The following is a 15,038-nucleotide window of genomic DNA, read 5'->3' on the forward strand; positions in this document are numbered from 1 at the left end:
CCCCACCTCCAAACAGGCCAACCTCCTGCCCCACACCAGGAAGCGCTGCCTCAAAGGGATCCAAGACCTGGGCGGTGGCCTAGGTGATAGGGGTGCAGCCTGCCCAGGAGTACCCCCCAGCCTGGGGCCCAAGGGCCTGCACCGATCAAGGTGCAGGTATCCCTTGTCCCCACCCCATATACCCCCCAACCCCGCTCCCGCCAGGGGCCTGTGCTCGCCCACCGATGTATCTCCTGGCCAGGCTGGAGACCAAGTCCTTCCATTCAAACACCTGCTGCTTGTCCTCAAAGTCGGTGAAGTGGCCCGAGGCGCTGCCCATCAGCTCAAACCCTGGAACACAGGAGGGCTGCCCCACTGCCCACCACACACGACACCCATGCTCTGCCAGGTCTGTGCTCCAGCACCAAGGCCAGCCCTGAATGGACATCCAAGGACCCGGAGGGGCTGGGTGAGGGAGAGGGTAGGCAGGGCAAGGGGGTGCAGGAGGGCTGGGAGGGCAGAGCCCACAGCTCACCTGGGAGGAGCTGGTTCTCCCTAAGAAGGTCCAGGTACCCGTCCAGGTGGGTGAAGTTGTAGCTTGGGCCCCGTCCAGTGGACCCCCTGCAGAAGGACGGTCATTGTCAGGAAGCAGGGTGCCCACACAGCTCCATGCTCCAGGCTGGAACCATGGCCACAACAGAGCATGTGAGACCCTGCAAGGTGCCACCCGGGACTCAGATCCCGGCTTCCCGACGGGCCCTTCCCCTTGGAAAATCATCAACCCTATGAAAGCCGAGTGTGAACTAGAGCATCTGTACATGGAGACCCCCCAACCTGACACCATCAAGAGATGGAAGACTTGGGGTGGGGGTTCGTAATAGCCCTGAGGCTCAGTGAGACGAGGCAGACAGGTCCTGAGGGGCAGGGGGCAGGGGCCAGGGGTCAGGAACTAGGCAGGACCTGGTGGGCAACCCACCCTGGTTCTCTGTACCTCCTGGGTGCCCAGGAGTGCCCCACTTCCCCTCCCACACCCCAAGAGGCAACATGGGCGGGCAGGAAAGGGAGAAGGCGGCTGCCCTGCCACTGCACTTGCAGACGGGGCTGAATTTCCACAGGGCCTACGTTCCAAGGGGACAGGCATCATCGGGGAATGGGAATCTTTGGTGAAGGGGATATGATAGGGAGTGAGGAGCCTGATGGCCAGCGAGGGACCTCTCTGAGGAGACATCTAAGGCTACCACACAATGGGACCGGCCAGCAGGAAGACGTCCGGGCAGCAGATGGCATCACCAGTGCAAAGGCTCTGGGACAGGAATGTACACATGATAATCAGGGAGTAGGGGGGCAGCTGGTGGGCCTGGGACAGAATCAGAGTGGATATCACAGGAGATGAGGCTCCATGGCGTCTGGAAGTGACTGCTTTGAGCATGGGATCCTGACCAGGAGGGAAACAGGGATGGCTTTCAGGGTTCTGAGTGGGCAGTGCCAGGGCATTTTTCAAGGATCCCTCTGGCAGCTCACTGGAGTCAGGGTGGGAGCTGAAGACTGGCTGGGGACCACGGTGGTGGCCCAGAGAGGTATGGAGCCCCGACTGGGTGGTGGTTGTGCAGGTTGTGAGCAGAGGCTGGAGCAGATGGACTGATGAGGTTTGAGGTGAGCTGGTGCGGGGGTACGGGAGGTGGTCCAGGGCAACTGTGGATTTCAGCTTGAGCATCTGGGTGGGTGGATGAGCTTGCAGTGAGACTGGTCTCGGTTTTGGCCATGTGGAGTTGGACATATGAGGGTGAACTGGGTGAGGAGGCTGGTGTGCAGGGGTCTGGGGCTATGGGTGATGCTTCTGGCCTGAGGGAATAGCAGCCAGCCTTGAGCCTGGAGAAGCAGAGGCCAGGCTGGCATTCCTGCGGATGCCATGCAGAAGGTGAGCACCTCCTATGACAGCTGGGTTTGTGCCCCATCTGCAGTGATGGGGGACGGGGTTACCACCATGGATTGGAATCTGGCCCTATACAGGTCCCTGTCAATCTCCCCATGCCACAGCACCCCCAGCTCCACAGCAAAAGTCTGGACACCTCAACGCCTCCCTTCTGGTCCTCCCACGGTGTAGAAGATCAAGGCAGAGCCTCAGCCGGAGTCTACAGCCTTCAGGTCTGGGCTCCTGCTCTGCCCCGCCTTAGCTGGTCCCCACCTGCTCCTGTACCCAGGACTGGGCGCCCAGCAGGAAGCAGCAGGAGTCCCTGGCGTCCACCCCACCCAGCCCCTACCACCTCCCGTCCCCTCTATCCAAAGGACACAGTGGTAGCAAAGAAGTAACTTGAGAAGCACTTGGATAAAAATTAAATGCCTAGAAGGCGCATTCCAATGTGCCACGGAGTTGGAGTAGCAGGACACGGTGACCTGGAGGAAAGTGAAGGCCCAGCTGGGCTTCGGGATAGCCCAGCGGCCCCTGACACTGGGGCTAGCAGGGGGAGCCCCAGCATCAGAGATGTCCCTGGCCTGACACCCAAGGTGCCCGAGTGTCATCTGGCAGGGCCAGCTTCGCAGCGCGGGGAGCCCGGGACAGGGATCCCCGCCCCCAGGCCCAGGAATCCCGGGGGGGGGGGGTCGGTCTACAGGCCCCAGGCCCCACCCTCCGCCTGGCCCCCATTGGGAAGAGCTGGGCCGGCGAGATGGAGCGCGCAGCCCACGCCCAGGGCCGGAGCTCTGCCAGACCCCGCTCCGGGTGTCGCTGGGGCCGCGGCGGCCGCACAACGCGGTCATTCACCGCGCGGCCGTGGCTGGGCGGCCGCTCGGGGCCCCGCGTCCCCGCCCCCGGGCCTGAGCGCGTGCGCCGCGAGTACCGCGCGGCTGCCGGGCCTGGTGAGTGCGTGGGGCGCGCGTGCTCAGCGGTGGGGGCTCGGGGCGGGGCCGCGCGTGCATGGGGGTTCGCAGGCGGTGGGGGGGACACCGCGCGGGGTGGGGAGCAGGGCCGAGCGCTCCTGAGGGTGAAGGAGAGTGCGGGTCAGGGGCAGAGGCCGGGATCGCTGGGCTGGGGGCGCGGGGCGGGCACAGACCTGACTCTTGGGAGAACCTGCAATTGTGGCCAGGACGAAGGGGACGCAGCTGCTAGAGGGTGAGGGCGGGGGCCTCCTCTTCTCCAGACCTCCAAGCACGCCTACCCGCGGGAGGGTCACTGGGAATAAACTTGGGTCCGGTCCCAAAGCCCTGTCAGCCGGGCTTCTTTCCACGGGTGGGAGGCAAGGATATGAGGTCTCCTTTGCCAGTAAATGGACTCCAATGTAAAAGGGCTGATTTAAAGACAAAACTAAGGAAGTAAGTGTGTGGCACAAAACTGGCCATGGGATCAGGCCGGACGGCGGTTCAGGCAGGTCCCAGCTGCTGGGGCCAAGCAGGGAAGGAGGGTGTCAGCAGCCCTGTGCACGCACTGGCTTGGGGTCTCCGGACCCCTGGGCACTCAGCCTTTGGGCCTGACCACAGGGCAGCACCAGCCACTGCCTCAATGCTCAGAGAAACTGAGGCAGAGACACGTGGGAGGCGGGCAGGTCAGACCCCAAGGATCCTATAAGGATGACCTCACCTGCTTTCGACACCCAGCCTAGGTGGGGACTAAAAGGGCCTAAGGCCCAATGCCTGCAGAAGACCCCTGAGGCCAGGCCCCTGCAGTGTGGCTGAGGCTGTTCCTGAACTATGCTCGCCTGCCTCAAATCTCACCATGGGTCCCCACAAGCCAACCTCTGGACACCTCCACCACCCTTCCTGAGGGGGGAAGGGCCACCTCCCACTCGAGGTTTCTCTGAGGCCCCAGGTGACACTGCCCACCCTACCCTGCATGCAGGCATCTGCACCGGGCGCCCACCGCTGCTCCAGCACCCAGGTCCTCCCTGGCTCCTTTAGGGAGACCTTGAGAGAGCAAGCCCAGCCCCCTGGGTCTCCCCAGTTCTCCAACAACCCTTCCGGTGGCTGCACCCAGAGAGGTCCTTAATCTGTCCCAGGGAGGGGCCTGAGGCCCTGCGTGACTGCCTTACCTCACCCACTGGCCAACTGCTTCTTACAGCACAGCTCCCAACCGCTGGGCAAACAGCTGCTTCCCAGGGACCACTGGGGCCCAGGTTAGGCTGGGGTGGGAGCGAGGGCCCAGACTCTGGAGGACAGGGCAGGGGCTTTGAGGAGAAACGAGACTTGGAGAGGGCATCCCAGGTGGAGGCTACGGGGGTACAAGCCCTGGAGCCTGTTCAGCCCTGCCCGCATCTCACGCTCAGGGGTACGAGCCCTGGAGTGTTCAGCCCTGTCCACATCTCACACTTAACGGTCTCCTACTCTGTGGCCACCCCAACTACATTCCACTCCCATTTCACCTCCAAATGGGGGGACTGCAGCCCAGTCTTCCCTGGGCCGATCCAGGGCTGTGGGGAACTAGCAGGGCTTGGCAGACGGCTTCCACGAGGAGGTACCTTTGGTGGAGTGAGTGTCCAGGGACTCGTCCCTCTGGGGCTCTGCCCCATCAACGTCTGTGTCCATGTTCTGCGGGAATGAAGCCCCAGCACGTCGGCTGGTTCTGCGAGACCCTCGGCTTCAATCCCACGTGGACAGGAGAATCAGAGCTTGTGACTTCTGTTCCCAGGACCGAGTCAGGCTGCCCAAGGTGCCAGGGCCGGCTTGGCTTTCCAGCCCCACCTGAGGGACCCACCACAGCCTCCTGGCCTCCCTTGGGATGGGAGAGCACTGAGGCCTGCAGCCCCTTGTTACACTCACCCTCTGGCCACAGGTGCCCGGTGCAGGCTCCCAACCAATACTCACTGTCAAAGTGGCAGGGCCGGGGGAGGGGGACATGAGGCCCCCAAGGAATTTTTTTTTTTTGAGACAGAACCGGCCGGGCACGGTGGCTCACACCTTTAATCCCAGCACTTTTGGAGGCCGAGGCGAGTGTATCACGAGGTCAGGAGTTCAAGACTAGCCTGACCAACATAGTGAAACCCTGTCTCTACTAAAAATACAAAAATTATCCAGGCGTGGTGGTACATGCCTGGAGTCCCAGCTACTCAGGAGGCTGAGGCAGGAGAATCGCTTGAACCCGGGAGGCGGAGGCTGCAGTGAGCCGAGATTGTGCCACTGTACTCCAGCCTGGGCGACAGAGCGAGACTCTGTCTCAAAAAAAAAGAAAAAGAAAAAGAAAAAAAGACAGACTTGCAGGCTGGAGTAAGTGGTAGAATCATACTTCACTGCAGCCTGGACCTCCCGGGCTCAAGCGATCCTCCTACCTTAGCTTCCCAAAGTGCTGGGCCAGTGATAACATTTGTTTTTGAGACAGGTTCTTGCTCTGTGGCCTAGATTAGGGTGTAGTGGCACAATCATACCTCATGGCAGCCTCGAACTCCCGGGCTCAAGTCATGCTCCCACCTCAGTTGCTTGAGTATCTGGGATACAGGCACACACCACTACACCCAGCTAATTTTTTACTTTTGAGTTTTGTAAACGTTGGAGGGCAGGGGTTGGCCAGGTACGGTGGCTCATGCCTGTAATCCCAGCACTTTGGGAGGCCGAGGCGGGCGGATCACGAGGTCAGGAGATCGAGACCATCCTGGCTAACACAGTGAAACCCTATCTCTACTAAAAATACAAAAAAAATTCGCTGGGCATGGTGGCAGGTGCCCACAGTTCCAGCTATTCGGGAGGCTGAGGCAGGAGAATGGTGTGAACCTGGGAGGCGGAGTTTGCAGTGAGCAGAGATCACGCCACTGCACTCCAGCCCGGGCAACAGAACGAGACTCCGCCTCGAAAAGAAAAGAAAAAAGAAAAGGTGAGGAGCGTCTCACTATGTTGACCAGGCTGGTCTTGAACTCCTGGCCTGAAGCAGTCCTCCTGTCTAGGCCTCCCAAAGTGTTGGAATTACAAGAGTGAACCACCGTGCCTGGCCAATAATTCCTTTTTAAAAAGCAGCTCACCCTTATTTTCATGTGTGGGCTTAATTGAAGTTCACTTTCAGAAATCATTTATCTTCACACCAGCCGTATAAAGCAGGCACTGCCGGTCCCAGTCTGTGGTAGAGGGGAGGGCAGAGGAGCCGTGAGGGTGACCAGGCACTGCGGGTCAGCACTGGGTCTGGGCAGACCAGGACTCCTGCCCCGGCCAGTCGTGGCATCTTGACCCCCAGCAGCCCGTGCCCTCAGCAGTGAGCACCACACACAGGGCTCACGCGAGCACATACACATCTGCACACACCGGCAGCCTTGTGTTGAGCTGGCTGTCAGCCTCCACCCTGCTCCAGCTTGGACCAGGCTGGCTCCTTGCAGGACCAGGAGGGTGTCCACCAACTGGACACGGAGACCAACCCTCCTTCAGCCCCGCCTGGGTTTGAAGGCTGCTGCAGTCAACCCCAGACCCCAGAGCTGAAGGGTTGCCTGTGCTCAGCCCCTGAGCCCCTGCCTCCTGCTGGTCCCTAAGCCCTCCAGACAGGGCTGCAGAGCCACAGCTGCAGCCGCTCCTGGGAGGCTAGGAGCTCATCAGAGGTCCACACAGCTCTAACTACTACGAGCCCGATTACAGTTCAACTCCCGGATTCGCCGATCAGGTAACATGGCTGGATAAACCTGTGACTCAGCAATCTGTAAGTAAATAATTCAACCGCTGAGCCCAGTGCACAGACCACTGACTGCCAGTCGGCACCAGAGCCACCACCTCCACTCTCCCAGCCGCTCACGGGAGCCAGAGGGCCCTGCGGTCCTCAGTGGTCTTGCCAGCCCCTCGCTATCCCAGGGCCCTCTGCGCCTGTGAGGACTCCCTCAGGTAAGAACCATCCTGGGCCCAGATCTCAGTCGTAGCAGAGGCGGGCGTGGGAGCCGAGGCCAGAAATGCCCTGGACTCGTGATTTCTTAGGGGCACCCTCAGGCTCAAGGCAGGTGGCCCTACTGTACACACCTGGACCCCACGGGCTTGGGGTGGGCTTCAGGGCATCCAAGGACCCAGTGTGGTGGGGTCTTCCAGGGACGGGGACATAACTCTTGCAATGCTGCCTGAGGGCCAGGACCCCTGCTCTGGGCCCCGGGGATGCTGTGCCCAGCCTGCATGTGTCAACCTACCGGGCTTGACTCACTCCTCCAACACACCCCCCAGGAGACTGCAGCTCCCACACCCTGGGTCAGGGTGCAAATAGCAGGCTTAGCCCAGGCTGCAGGGTGTCCTGGGCACCTGGTGTCCTGGGAACAAAGTCTTTGCCTAACATTGCTGAGAAGGGTTTTTAAAGTGAAAGTACATTGGAGCCTGCAAACAGGACAGACCCAGGGCCTCACATGGGACCGGTCAGGCCTCTCAGCACCGCCTCCCTAACGCCACGGTGCTTTCCGAGGGCAAAGGAAAGGTCAGGTGCCCTTCCGGCTCTGCCGGCCCAGGGTGGCTGTGTGCAGCGGGCTGGGTCCTCTCGGTGCTGCCTCGGGACAGTGTGTCATGGCCGTTCCACAGTGAGCTGGTGCAGCCTGGGAAGGGACGCCTCACGTCCCAGAACTGTCTGGGCAGGAGAAACAGATGCCAGTCACCCTCCTCCCCTCCCAGCTGGCCCTTATGGGGCCCCTGTCTAGGCATACTCTCAGAATTCTGTTCCAAGGTCAAGCGGATGGGCTGGGCTTGTGTCTGAACGCTGCTCCCCCAGCAGACTTGGGGTCCTAGCACCCACAAGACTTGGCAGAGACGTAGGAGGCCTCTTCCTGAGACTTCCGCCAGCCCCAGGACCCACAGGGCAGGTTGCGGAGGGATGGGGAAGGTGTCTCCGAGAGAGGAGGTGATGGTTTGGATGGGGAAGGGGGGCTCTGGTGTGGGCGTGGGGTGGACAGCAGGACCGTTCGCCAGCCTGGGGAGCGGGAGGTGGACGCAGAGCAGCGGGACTCAGGCTTGCCTGCACCTGTGTCCACTGTCTGTGACATTCTGACCCCAGGCATACGTGTGTGTGGCGGCAGCCCAGCCTGTTCCCTCCCCGTTGGGCGGGTGAGCTTCAGGAAGCTACAGGGTGGGTTTCAGGCAGGAAATGCAGAGGCAGTGGGCCAGAGCTGAGTCTGGACAGGGTCCTGCCATGCCGCCCTCAGCGCTGCTGGCCTCAGCACACCCCGTGGTATGGGCTTGGTGTCGTAATCCCATCTCAACCCACGATGGGTTCTGGAGCCGCCAGGGCCTGGCGTCCATCCATACCGGGCAGGGGGCTGGGGCCCGCGCTGCCCAGAGAAGGCCCAGCACCAATCCCTGGTGCTGGGTGGGTGAGGGGTCCGCCACAAGCGGCCCACTGCTGCCCGGGACCTTGTCGTTTGGCCCTGGATCCAGGGGCTCCTGTGACCATGCCCTCTTCTCGGCTGCAGGTTGGCCACAGGACCTGACGCTGCAGGATGGACGAGTCCCCTGAGCCTCTGCAGAACAGAGGGCTGGTGCTGGTCCGACGGCAGCGCCCAGCACCCCGGGGTCTGTGTGAGATGCTGAAGGCCAGGCTGTGGCGGAGCTGCTCATGCAGCGTGCTGTGTGCCTGGGCGCTGGTGCAGGACCTGCTCCCCGTCACAAGCTGGCTGCGTCAGTACCGCCCACGGGAGTACCTGGCAGGTGACGTCATGTCCGGGCTGGTCATCGGCATCATCTTGGTGCCTCAGGCCATCGCCTACTCATTGCTGGCCGGGCTGCAGCCCATCTACAGCCTCTATACGTCCTTCTTCGCCAACCTCATCTACTTCCTCATGGGCACTTCACGGCACGTCTCCGTGGGCATCTTCAGCCTACTTTGCCTCATGGTGGGGCAGGTGGTGGACCGGGAGCTCCAGCTGGCTGGCTTTGACCCTTCCCAGGACGGCCTGCGGCCCGGGGCCAACAGCAGCATCCTCAACAGCTCAGCTGCCATGCTGGACTGCGGGCGTGACTGCTACGCCATCCGCATTGCCACCGCCCTCACGCTGATGACCGGGCTTTACCAGGTGAGGAGCTCTGCTTGGGCACAGGGAGGGGCCCAGGGCACCCCCCTTAGGTACTGGCCATCCACGAGGGCAAGGCTGGGGGCAAGCACAGAGTTGGCAGAGGAGGTGCTGGCCCAAGACAGCAAGGCTTGGGCAGAGCTGAGGTGTGCCAGGGCATCCCAGGGTGAGGCACCGACGCAGAGGGGCTGTGGGTGCAGGAGGGGAGGGGCACGGGGAGCCGGCCTGCTGGGCCACGGCCTGGGTGGGGGCCAGCAGGCCAGGTGTGGCTGTGGCTCAGTGGTGCCAGACTGAGGCCATGTGGCCTCCCAGGCCTTCTGTCCTAGGTGGGGTGGGGGATGGCCTCCCCACCCATGAATGTCTCCTGCCTTGGCCTGTCCACCTTGGCCCCCACTGGCTCCACATCTGCATGGGGGGTTGGGCGCCATGTGTAGGAAGCAGGAGGAAGGGGCTACCTTCTGATGCCAGAGGTCTTAATTCTGAAATAAAATGGGCTTCTGCACGTGAGAAGGTTAGATGTGTCTGTGGCCAACTGCGTGCAGGTGTGACGCCCGTGTGGCTGTCCCAAGTGTCTGCAGGCATGAGCACGCGTGGAGCCAGAACACAGGCCCGTGTGAGGAGTCTGATTTGGAACATATGGTGCTGCAACAGAATTGTCAGGCCCTGTGCCACCCCTCGGGCCACGCCAGGTGCTGGTGAGGGGCACGTGGCTCCCACCAGGCGCCTGCTGGCCTGACTGCACTGCATCCACAGGTCCTCATGGGCGTCCTCCGGCTGGGCTTCGTGTCCACCTACCTCTCACAGCCACTGCTCGACGGCTTTGCTATGGGGGCCTCCGTGACCATCCTGACCTCGCAGCTCAAGCACCTGCTGGGTGTGCGGATCCCGCGGCACCAGGGGCCCGGCATGGTGGTCCTCACATGGCTAAGCCTGCTGCGTAGCGTTGGGCAGGCCAACGTGTGCGACGTGGTCACCAGCACGGTGTGCCTGGCGGTGCTGCTAGCCGCGAAGGAGCTCTCAGACCGCTACCGACACCGCCTGCGGGTGCCTCTGCCCACGGAGCTGCTGGTCATCGTGGTGGCCACACTCGTGTCCCACTTCGGGCAGCTCCACAGGCGCTTTGGCTCCAGCGTGGCCGGCGACATCCCCACGGGTTTCATGCCCCCTCAGGTCCCGGAGCCCAGGCTGATGCAGCGTGTGGCCCTGGATGCCGTGGCCCTGGCCCTCGTGGGCGCGGCCTTCTCCATCTCGCTGGCGGAGATGTTCGCCCGCAGCCATGGCTACTCTGTGCGCGCCAACCAGGAGCTGCTGGCTGTGGGCTGCTGCAACGTGCTACCCGCCTTCCTCCACTGCTTCGCCACCAGCGCCGCCCTGGCCAAGAGCCTGGTGAAGACAGCCACTGGCTGCCGGACACAGCTGTCCAGTGTGGTCAGCGCCACCGTGGTGCTGCTGGTGCTGCTGGTGCTGGCACCGCTGTTCCACGACCTCCAGCGAAGCGTGCTGGCCTGCGTCATCGTGGTCAGCCTGCGGGGGGCCCTGCGCAAGGTGTGGGACCTCCCACGGCTGTGGCGGATGAGCCCGGCCGACACGCTGGTCTGGGCGGGCACCGCGGCCACCTCCATGCTGGTCAGCACAGAGGCCGGGCTGCTGGCCGGCGTCATCCTCTCACTGCTCAGCCTGGCCGGCCGCACCCAACGCCCACGTGCCACCCTGCTGGCCCGCGTCGGGAACTCGGCCTTCTACGAGGATGCCACAGAGTTCGAGGGCCTCGTCCCCGAGCCCGGCGTGCGGGTGTTCCGCTTCGGGGGGCCGCTGTACTATGCCAACAAGGACTTCTTCCTGCAGTCACTCTACAGCCTCACAGGCCTGGACGCGGGGTGCATGGCTGCCAGGAGGAAGGCGCGGGGCTCAGAGTGGGAGGTCGGCAAGGGAGGCCCTGCCCGGGGCAAGGACCTGGGGCCGGTTAGCAGCAGGGCTGCGCTGGCGCCTGCGGCAGCCGGATTCCACACAGTGGTCATCGACTGCGCCCCGCTGCTGTTCCTGGATGCAGCCGGTGTGACCACGCTGCAGGACCTGCGCCGGGACTACGGGGCCCTGGGCATCAGCCTGCTGCTAGCCTGCTGCAGCCCTACTGTGAGAGATGTTCTGAGCCGAGGAGGCTTCCTCGGGGAGGGCCCCGGGGACGTGGCTGAGGAGGAGCAGCTGTTTCTCAGTGTGCACGACGCCGTGCAGACAGCACGAGCCCGCCACAGGGAGCTGGAGGCCACTGATGCCCACCTGTAGCAGGGCCAGGCCTGTCCAGCAGCCTCTGCTCCCTCCGGGGGCGCCCACAGCAGACATCTGCAAGTCACTGCTGAGACCCTTCCCAGGGAAGAGCCGCCCAAGAGCTGCACTCTTGTGCCACAGCTGCCCTGGGGAAACGGGGGAACCCTGACTGGGGAAGGAGGGCCTCTGATCACACGCGGGACCCAAATACTCAGAAATCAAGAACTTCTGCCTCCAAGACAGGCTGGTCCACAGTGCTGGCTGGGTCTCGATGCTCCATACCCTTGCCGTCCCTCGGCTCAGAAGGGATGCCGTCCCTCGGCTCAGAAGGGATGGGCCTGGCCTGATGCTCGGGGTTGACATCTTATTTGAACAAGGGGCCCCCAACATTATGCAGCCTCCAAGGTGCCAAGAGGACCCCCTATGCCCTGGCCTGCCTAGTGCTCATCCTGCTGGTAGGAGCCAGCGGCTCCGGCCAAGAGCATGAGGGTCTCTGTGTTTCTAGAAGGCCCCACACACCCAAGTGCCCCTCACACCTTGTGCCTCCCTGTCACAGGGTGGCCACCTGCACCAGCATCAGGGCCCAGGGTGCTGTGACCAGTAAGACATCAGCTCAGTCCTCAGGTGCTGGCCCTGCCCAGCCCAGTGAGCAAACACACACAGGGATGCTCATGGGTGCACCAGGAGCCAGGTGCGGCGCAGCCCACCCTGAGCTTCCAGGGAGACCTGCAGGAAGCCCACCGTGCCCCATGCAGGGACTCCCACCAGCACACAGCCCTCACCCCAGCACAGCCAGCAAGGACACGGTGCTTCAGCGGAAAGTGGGGAACAAGGGGTCTTCTGAGCAGCCCCCAGCCCTGCCCCTCCCATCTGTGCCTCTGTAAGGGGCTCTGGGATGCCCAGGCCCCACCCGTCGCCCACCTGGTGGTGACAAGCTCCAGCAGCCAGTGGGTCCGGACCTGCTCAATGCCGCGGTGAGGGACGGCGCCCACATAGGCGAGGTTGAGTTGCTGGTCCCAGCTGAGGACGTACTGGTCAGCCTGGCTGTGTGGCAGCGGGGGGCTGGGGACAGCAAAGGGGAGGCTCAGTCACGAGCCTCAGCATGGCTGGCAGCGAGACCCACACACACGTTCAAGCCCAGGACTGCCCGGGCGCGGGATTCAGGCGCTGCGCGTGCGCTCAGTGACTAATAAAATAACCCTTAGGGCCAAGGATGTTGGGAGGTCTCATCTTCCTGGGGAACAGGAGCGGCCGTAAGACGAGGGGCCAACGCCAGCCCTGGCCCCGGCCCTGCCAGGCAGGCGGGCCCTCAGCTCTAGGTGGAAGGAATGGGACAGGCAGGCCAGGTCCCGCTGCAGGGGCGTCCCACTCCCGGGAGACTCCTGGTTTACCTCAAAGAGCAGGATCCTGGGCATCGGTCTGGGCTGCAGGGGGCGGCCACTGGGCAAGCTCAGGGCCCAGCCCCAGGCTCACGCCCTGGCACCCACTCAGCTGGAGAGCCCACCCCCAAACACGGCGCGGGGCGGGCCTGGGAGAGCCAGGGCCCCAGAGGAGGGAGCTCCGGTCTCTGAAGCTCTCACAGTGCGCAGTCAGGGGGCGCCCGAGCTCTCCCCGTGCGACCACGGGGTCCCGGAGGCCGCGGGCGGGCGCGCGGAGCGCTCACCAGAAGCCTGTGCTTCTCCAGAAGCGCCGCAGAGGCCACAGCGCGCGGGCCGCGTCCACCTGCACCAGGTGCGGGGCCTCAGCCGGGACCACCGGGGAAGCGGCCAGGAGCGAGGCCAGGAGCGCGAGCAGCGTCGCGCGGGGGCGCAGGGGTCGCATGGCCGGGAGCGCTCGGTGACTGTGGGCCTTCGGGCCGCACTGCCGGTTCCGCCTCCGGATAGGAGTCTGGGCGCGCACCCCACGTGACTGCCGCGGCGGGGCGAGGCCTTGGCGGGCGGGGCGATGGCCGGGTGGGCGGGGCTGGGGAGCCTCCGGGAGCCGGGAGCCCGGCGGGGTCGGAGTTCCGCTTCCTGGAGTTCCGCAGGCCTCAGGGGTTGCTCTGAGGACCGATGACTCGGAAAGCGCTCAGAAGAACGCTTGGCCCATTGGTGCTATGTGAGTTGAGCCATTACTGTCTTGTTTTTCTCTGTTTTTGTGTGTTTTTGAGACAGAGTCTTGCTCTGTCGCCCAGGCTGGGGTGCGGTGGCGCGATCTTGGCCCACTGCAACCTCCATCTCCGGAGCTGCGGCGATCTTCTCGCCCCAGCCTCCCGAGTAAAGCGTGCGCTTTAGCAAGAAGGAGAATTATCCCAGAAGAGCACACTGGGCCCTCCTTACACTTGGCTTCACATCCATGGATTCAACCAAGCAGACTGAAAATACTGTTTTCAAGCTAAAGCAATACAGAGTCTCGCTCTGTCCCCCAGGCTGGAGTGCAGTGGCGCGATCTCGGCTCCCTGCAAGCTCCGCCTCCACAGGGTTGATGCTATTCTCCTGCCTCAGCCTCCCGAGTAACTGGGACTACAGGCGCCCGCCGCCACGCCCGGGTAATTTTTTTGCATTTTTAGTAGAGACGGGGTTTCACCATGTTAGCCAGGGTGGTCTCCATCTCCTGACCTCGTGATCCGCCCGCCTCAGCCTCCCAAAGTGCTAGGATTACAAGCGTGAGCCACCGCGCAGCCAAAGTAATACACATTTTAAAACAATACAGTGTAACACCTATTTACAGAGCATTTACAGTGTTTTAGGGATCATAAGTAATCTTGATTTAAAGTAGATAGTGGGATGTGCGTAGGTAATGTGCAAATACTACGCCATTTTATATGAAGTACTTGAGCACCTGCAAATTTTGGTATCTTTGAGGGTCCTGGAACCAATACCCCGAGGATACCACAGGACAACCATAGTCCAGTATGCCTGTGTGAATCCAAGCAAAGTAACAGGCTGGGTGCGGTGGCTCACACCTGCAACACCAGCACTTTGGGATTGCAGGCCAACGCGGGAGGATCACTTGAGGCCTGGAACTTGAAATCGGCCTGGGCAACGTACCAAGACCCCATCTGTACAAAAAAAAAAAAAGTAGCCAGATGTGATGGCATATGCCTGTGAGCCCCAGCTACCCACGAAATTGAGGTGAGAGATTGCTTGAGCTTAGGAGTTAAAGGCTGAGGCGAGCGGTGATCACACCACTGCATTCCAGCCTGGTTGACAAAATGAGACCCCATCTCTAAAAAAGTACCAAAAAAAAAAAAAAAAGGTAAAAAAGAACAGTCTACTAACAAAATGAAAATACTGGACAATAATCCTCTGTAAGTTGGGGGAAGGATCATTAGAGTTACGGTGTTCTGAGTCTTTTTATTTTAGGAATGGGGTTAAAATATTGCTTAATATTAGGACTTCTTATGTTGAAATTGCAAGGTAAAATGTCACGATTAGCCATTTAAAAGAGAAATAGTGTGTATATATTCCAAATTAGCAGGGAGGAAAAACGTAATACAAAAAAAAAGTAATAAAATTCAATGAAAAACTAAAAGGTAAGAAAGGGAGGGAAAGGCGGGAAAAACATGCCAGTACAGAACTGTCTCCAGGAACAGCGGGTAAGACCCTCAGTCCAACAACCCCAGAGAAAACAACTAAAATGGTAGATAAACTGCTTTAAAAACAATTCCTCAAAGCGTCAGAGAACTGAAAAAAACCTAAGAAACCACCAGTCCCACACCATGGCGCTGGACACAGCAATGGAAACTGAATTATTTCAGACCAGCCGCCTCCTGAGAGCAACCATCAGAGCTGGAGAGCACTGCACGGAACCGTCCAAGGCGCTGGGAGCTCTGAGGCCAAGGGGCTCTGCAGGGCCAAGCCGGGAGGGGGTGGGGCCAGC

At 61.6% G+C, this 15,038-nt stretch overlaps 2 protein-coding genes across 8 annotated transcripts in view; one reads left to right on the top strand and one right to left on the bottom strand.

The window, feature by feature from the left end:
- The window catches only part of IDUA (alpha-L-iduronidase), a 16,227-nt gene extending 3,166 nt beyond the window's left edge, over positions 1 to 13,061 (bottom strand). For all 7 annotated transcript variants that reach the window (XR_002730556.2, XM_023206744.2, XM_023206743.2 and 4 more), the window contains exons 1-4: positions 12,841 to 13,061; positions 12,099 to 12,239; positions 515 to 600; positions 223 to 330 (exon numbers count right to left, since the gene is read on the bottom strand). Coding sequence is in view for 6 of the 7 variants with exons in the window: in XM_023206744.2 (XP_023062512.2) it covers positions 223 to 330; positions 515 to 600; positions 12,099 to 12,239; positions 12,841 to 12,998 (493 nt within the window). In the remaining variant the exon portion in view is untranslated. The remainder of the gene's footprint in view (positions 1 to 222; positions 331 to 514; positions 601 to 12,098; positions 12,240 to 12,840) is intronic.
- SLC26A1 (solute carrier family 26 member 1) lies at positions 8,343 to 11,402 on the top strand. The gene is made up of 2 exons (XM_023206745.3): positions 8,343 to 8,915; positions 9,666 to 11,402. Exons 1-2 carry the CDS (start codon positions 8,343 to 8,345, stop codon positions 11,193 to 11,195), a joined length of 2,103 nt encoding a protein of 700 aa, XP_023062513.2. The 3' UTR covers positions 11,196 to 11,402.
- Positions 13,062 to 15,038: the final 1,977 nt, after the last annotated feature.

This window comes from Piliocolobus tephrosceles, chromosome 3 (genome assembly GCF_002776525.5).
Source record: "Piliocolobus tephrosceles isolate RC106 chromosome 3, ASM277652v3, whole genome shotgun sequence".
Classification (NCBI taxonomy): Eukaryota; Metazoa; Chordata; class Mammalia; order Primates; family Cercopithecidae; genus Piliocolobus; species Piliocolobus tephrosceles.

Coding starts and splice junctions, on each gene's coding strand:
- SLC26A1 (XM_023206745.3), top strand. CDS start 8,343: ATGGACGAGTCCCCTGAGCCTCTGCAGAACAGAGGGCTGGTGCTGGTC. Junction 8,916..9,665: donor TGATGACCGGGCTTTACCAG/GTGAGGAGCTCT, acceptor CTGCATCCACAG/GTCCTCATGGGCGTCCTCCG.